Genomic DNA, 6,000 nt, shown 5'->3' on the forward strand with positions numbered 1-6,000 from the left:
TATCAGTCTTGAGTATTGGCCGATACAGATGTCCATCCGATAGGATATCAGCAGGAATCGTCAATTTACATTTTGTTATTTTGCAGTGTGGAATGTGAGAAATGGTTTGATCGATTGAATTCAGTCGAACAGAGAACAATGATAAGTATGAAAAAACATATAAGTATTGCTTATTAGCCGTCTGGAATAGGGTTATGCTGTCTTTAAATTGAAGTGGAGTGGTAATTTCTTTTGCGACACCTCGTAGCCCCCCCCAAAAAATTAAGCTCATGATGCAGTGAATTAAAAGCCTTGGGGACATTTTATGTGTAAGTAAAATCAATCAATGTTTACTTATATAGCCCTAAATAACGAGTATCTCAAAGGGCTGCACAACTTCCTAGTTAACATGTATTTATATATTTATTTAACATGCATGTATCCAGGATAAGACCATTAAGAACAAATTAAGAACATACTTTCATTTGCAATGCTGACCTGGCTAAAAGGCAGCACTTACAGCAGTACTGTTCAAAACTAGGACCGGCCCGCGAGACATCACCAGTTTAATCCGGAATCTGGTTCAGCCAGGCGTTTCCAAATTAATTTAAAATATCCAAGGGTCTGATGGCTGCAAATTTGACGCCAACTTGTGGACTCTAGGGCAATGACCATGAATTGTGTGTTGACTGCAGCTCAAGCAATTACTGATATGACCGGATCCAAACAACCTTCCCTAGTAATGTCGCATAAACAAACAAACAAACAAACAAACAAAAAATGCAACCAACACAAAACCTCCAATGAACTTTGTGGACGTTATTAAAAAAAACTAACACAAATAAAACATCCATTCACCACAAACAACTCAAAATTAAGAGCATTTAAATACATTACAATGCATGATGGGAAAAATGCAGGACACTCTTCACAGGTTTGTCACATTTTAGCTTCTTGACATTTCTGATTGATTACAAAACTTTAAGAAGATCGTCACAGAAGTAAACAGAGTAGAAGTCAAAGTTTCACGTCACTCTTAATGTCCAGTTATAGTTATATTAATTATAGAAAAAACACAAACAAACTGAAGTTGTCACGTTGTGTAAATGGTAAATAAAAGGAGAATAAAATGATTTGCAAATCCTTTTCAACCTATATTCAATTGAATAGACTGCAAAGACAAGATATTGAACGTTCACTCTGAGAAACCTTGTTACTTATTGCAAATATATCTCATTTGGAGTGTGATGCCTGCAACATGTTTCAAAAAGCTGGCACAAGTGGCAAAATAGACTGAGAAAGTTGAGGAATGCTCATCAAACAATTATTTGGAACATCCCACAGGTGAACAGGCTCATTGGGATGATTGGGTATAAAAACAGCTTACATGAAATGCTGAGTCATTCACAAACAAGGATGGGGCGAGGCTCAGCACTTTGTGAATAAATGCCTGAGCAACTTGTCTAACAGTTTCAGAACAACATTTCTCAACCATCTGTTGCAAGGAATTTGGGGATTTCACCATCTACAGTCTGTATTATCATCAAAAGGTTCAGAGAATCTGGAGAAATCACTGCACATAAGCGATGATATTACGCACTTTTGATCCCTCAGGCGGTACTGCATAAAAAGCGTATGTAAAGGATATCTCCACATGGGCTCAGGAACACTTCAGAAAACTACTGTCAGTAAATACAGTTGGTCGCTACATCTGTAAGTGCAAGTTAAAATTCTACCATGCAAAGCCAAAACCATTTATCAACAACACCCAGAAACGCCTGAGCTCATCTAAGATGGACCGATGCAAAGTGGAAAAGTGTTCTGTAGGAAAATGCAACTATGATTATATAATACTTGTTTATATTGACAAATGTGCTGTTTTAGAATGCAATAGTGTTCAATTAAGGAATGCTATTGTGTGCCGAGCTGTTGTGTAGCTGCTAGATTACCTTTTGGATGTGACTTGACTCAAAGAGAAGAAAACACCAACTTTGTGTGCTTATTGGAGGACATCTATATGTTACCTTGCACAAGTTGACAGACTGCAGGAATGCTTGTAGATTAGAGATGCAAGCCGATATAATCCCATACTTGCTTATTTACTGGCATTGGACAGATATTTGATATCAATATGAGATCGACAGATCCCTGATACACACCAAGAACTTTCTACATTTAAAGTAAGTTGGACGTCATCATTCTTGATAATCTGACAATAAACTGCAGAGAAATGTCGCAGAGGTTATTTTTGCTTTAGGGTTGTACCGGTACTAGTATATAGTATCACGGTACTAATGAATCAAAAATGATGCTATACCGTACTCTATTTGAAAAGTACAGTATTGCCATATTTTTTTTTTTTTTTTAAGGCATGACAACACGCTGTCGTCACGTCGTGACATACCAGCAGAGGAGCATGTTCGGCGGCGCACAATCACAGAGTACTTACAAGCAGACAGTGTGTAGACAGAAAAGGGAGAACGGATGCATTTTGGATTAAAAACTAACAATAAAGGTGAAGCTATAAGACTGAAATGCCCACAGGAAGAGGTACTTTAAGACATGGCTAACCAGTTAGTGCCTAATATCAATCCGCAATCGGCAGTTTTTTATCTTATATCACTAATCCTCGCCTACATGGCGACAGATAAAGTGATATATTTTTTTTCAAGTATCATCCCTGCAGGACAAGGAATAACTAAACATGCTCCACTACACACCTTAGGAGGACACAATAGCTCACAATGTAAACAAATGCCATGGGTGGATCTACACCTGACGACCACAGTAATGATACCAAGTACAAGAGCGTATTTAGTCGATACTACTATGACTACATCAATATTTTTTACCATCGCAAAATCTTTTTTCTTTAAAACAAAAAAATGTCCATATTATATTCATAAATTTAGGAAATACGTCCCTGGACACAGGAGAACTTTAAATATGACCAACATACAGACATTTGTGGTATCATCCAAAACTAATGTAAATGATCCAAACAACAGAAGAATGAGTGATTATTACATTTCAACAGAAGTGTAAATAGAACATGTTAAAACAGAAAATAAGCAGATCTTAACAGTAAATGAACAAGTGGATTAATAATCCATTTTTACAGTTTATTCTTAAATTAAATTGAAGTACCAATGATTGTCACACACACAAGGTGTGGTGAAATGTGTCCTCTGCATCTGACCCATCCCCTTGTTCACCCCCCGGGAGGTGAGGGGGGCAGTGAGCAGCAGCGGTGGCCCCGCCCGGGAATCATTTTTGTTGATTTAAACCCCAAATCCAACCCTTGATGCTGAGTGCCAAGCAGGGAGGTAATAAGCTCCATTTGAATAGTCTTTGGTATGACTCGGCCCGAGGTTTGAACTCACCACCTACCGATCTGAAGGCGCACACCTTAATCACTAGGCCACTGAGTAGGTGTATGTAATGTTTATAATGTTGACAAAAAAATAGAATGAGAAATGACACAATATGTTACTGCATACGTCAGCAAACTAAATTAGGAGCCTTTGTTGGTTTACGTACTTCTAAAAGACAAGTTGTTGTGTGTTCACTATTTTATTTAAGGACAAATTTGTTCTTCGATTGCAATAAGAAACATATGTTTCATGTACCCTAAGATTTTTTGTTGAAATAAAGCCATAATACCATTTTTTGTGGTCCCCTTTATAGAGAAAAGTAAAGAAATATATTGTGTTATCGAAACAACCCTAGTTCTTTGAAGTTAGCCCACCTTTCACGCACTGCAACACATTCTCAGTCCGGTTGCTGTCGTTCTCTTTCTCCTCCAGAGGCCTCACGTCTGCACCAGCGGTGGTTTTGTCTGAAAAACACAGACTTCTTGTTTCATTTTGATAACGACGATAGTATACCTTTGAAGACGGAACGGCAACTCTTACCGATCCCGTTTCTTTCGTGGGTGATAAATCCGGGATTCTCGTCTATGTTCATGATGGAATATGTTGTCCTTTAAAAAGAAGTATTTTCAGATTAAAATATTTCCAATGCATACCATGAATTGATTAACGTGGACGCCGACTTAAACAAGTTGAAAAACGTATTCGGGTGTTACCATTTAGTGGTCAATTGTACGGAATATGTACTGTACTGTGCAATCTACTCATAAAAGTTTCAATCACTCAATCGATCAGTTCTGTTGGAAGTAAAGTGACAGTAAAGGGACCTTTCTGTATCTAACATGTTCACTTTCTGCACATCAAAAAGGGAACATTGTCTATTTTAGGCTTATCTAAGATGTCAGAAGGTCCATGGTTGATTGCTCGACTCTGTCGCCACGTTCTATAGCCCACAGACTGTTTTTGTACTCTGGGAATAACTAATAAGCCGGAGTTCTTTGAACGCAGACTTCTTGCCTGAACATATGGTACAATACAATCGCCAATACAGGCAGGAGCTAGACAATGTAGTATTTTATACGTAAGTAGTAAAACCTTAAAGTCACATCTTAAGTGCACAGGAAACCAGTGCAGGTGAGCCAGTATAGGCGTAATATGATCAAACGTTCTTGTTCTTGTCAAAAGTCTATTAACTGGCCAGGATCTTCAGCTCTCACTGGATCGGTTCGCAGCCGAGTGTGAAGCGACTGGGATGAGAATCAATCAATCAATTAGTTTTGTTGGTAGTAAAGTGACAGTGAATGGACCTTTCTGTACCTAACATGTTCACTTTCTGCTCATCAAAAAGGGAACATTGTCTATTTTAGGCGTATCTAAGATGTCAGAAGGTCCACGGTTGATTGCTCGACCCTGTCGCCACGTTCACTGCAGAAGTACTTTCGTTGCAAGAGTAGCCAAAGAACTTTCCACATCATGTCACCAACGTTCATAGAATAATTCCTTATTTTGGGGCTCATCAGGAAGAATTGCAGGTGTTTAAGGGCCTATGGCAATTGATCAGAAAAACAATCATCAAAATAAATATTAATTTTGTAGAATAATTAAACAATCCTCAATGATAAAATGGTAAAATTCCAATATATATATATTTGTGCATTGCTAAAAAGTTCAAGAGTAAAATGAATAGGGTTAGGGTTAACCATAATCCTGACTATGCAGCAATTTACTTGAAAGTAATGAACAAGTAATGATCTTACCTGCTGTGTGATGCGCACCTGGAGAAGTTGAAGCTCTCTCAGTGAAAATATCCAGCGCTTTCTTGTGAATAAGGAATAAAAAGGCAGCATCACCACGCAGGTTTTTGGAGAGAGCACTTTTTTAAAGGGACAGAACACACTTAACACAAGGTGGGCCGACCAAAGTTCACATTTGTATTTAATCAAAAGCCGTGCTTGGAATAATCAATCACTTTTTTCCCGACAATTAATATCAAGAACAAATATTGGAAGCTTAAAAAATGTTGTGTTTATCACCGAATCTACTTGCAATTGTGTCCGAATGGGTCGGACACGTGTCAATCACAAGGAGAAACAGTACCATCTGTTGGCTGCAAAAAATCATTACATAACATTAGGGCGTCTACATAAAATACATTGGTTTGATCAATCACTTTTTCCCCAACAATTAATATTAAAAACAAATATTGGAAGCTTAAAACATTTTGTGTTTATGACTGAATCTACTTGCAATTGTGTCCAAGTGTGTCCAGATGGGTCGCACACGGGTCAATCACAAGGAGAAACAGCACCATCTGGTGGCTGAAAAAAATCATTACACAACATTAGGGCTTTTACATAAGATACATTGGTTTATGATTAAAACAAAAACGAACAATTATTTAAAAAATATTACTGTACATTTATGATACAATAGCATTTCTAACAAGAGTAATAGAGGAACATTAAGAGCAGTTTTTATTGAATATAATATCAATAAAATATTAGTAATGGATTGATACTAGCGTGATTAGATTTTTCTTATAAATATCTGTGTTGTTTTGTTGTACAAACCCCGTTTCTATATGAGTTGGGAAATTGTGCTAGATGTACATATAAACAGAATACTATAATTTGCAAATCATTTTCAACCC

The 6,000-nt window shown here is 37.3% G+C and overlaps 1 protein-coding gene across 2 annotated transcripts in view; it reads right to left on the bottom strand.

Moving 5' to 3' along the window:
- LOC133557516 (zinc finger protein Aiolos-like) overlaps positions 1–5,241 on the bottom strand; it is a 63,827-nt gene extending 58,586 nt beyond the window's left edge. Inside the window, exons 1-3 of one of the 2 annotated variants that reach the window (XM_061908001.1) lie at positions 5,108–5,241; positions 3,894–3,961; positions 3,728–3,817 (exon numbers count right to left, since the gene is read on the bottom strand). In XM_061908001.1, coding sequence (XP_061763985.1) covers positions 3,728–3,817; positions 3,894–3,945 — 142 coding nt within the window. In that variant the 5' untranslated portion in view covers positions 3,946–3,961; positions 5,108–5,241. The remainder of the gene's footprint in view (positions 1–3,727; positions 3,818–3,893; positions 3,962–5,107) is intronic. The other variant, XM_061908011.1, reaches the window with a different exon arrangement.
- Positions 5,242–6,000: the final 759 nt, after the last annotated feature.

Source organism: Nerophis ophidion, linkage group LG01, assembly GCF_033978795.1.
Source record: "Nerophis ophidion isolate RoL-2023_Sa linkage group LG01, RoL_Noph_v1.0, whole genome shotgun sequence".
NCBI lineage: Eukaryota > Metazoa > Chordata > Actinopteri > Syngnathiformes > Syngnathidae > Nerophis > Nerophis ophidion.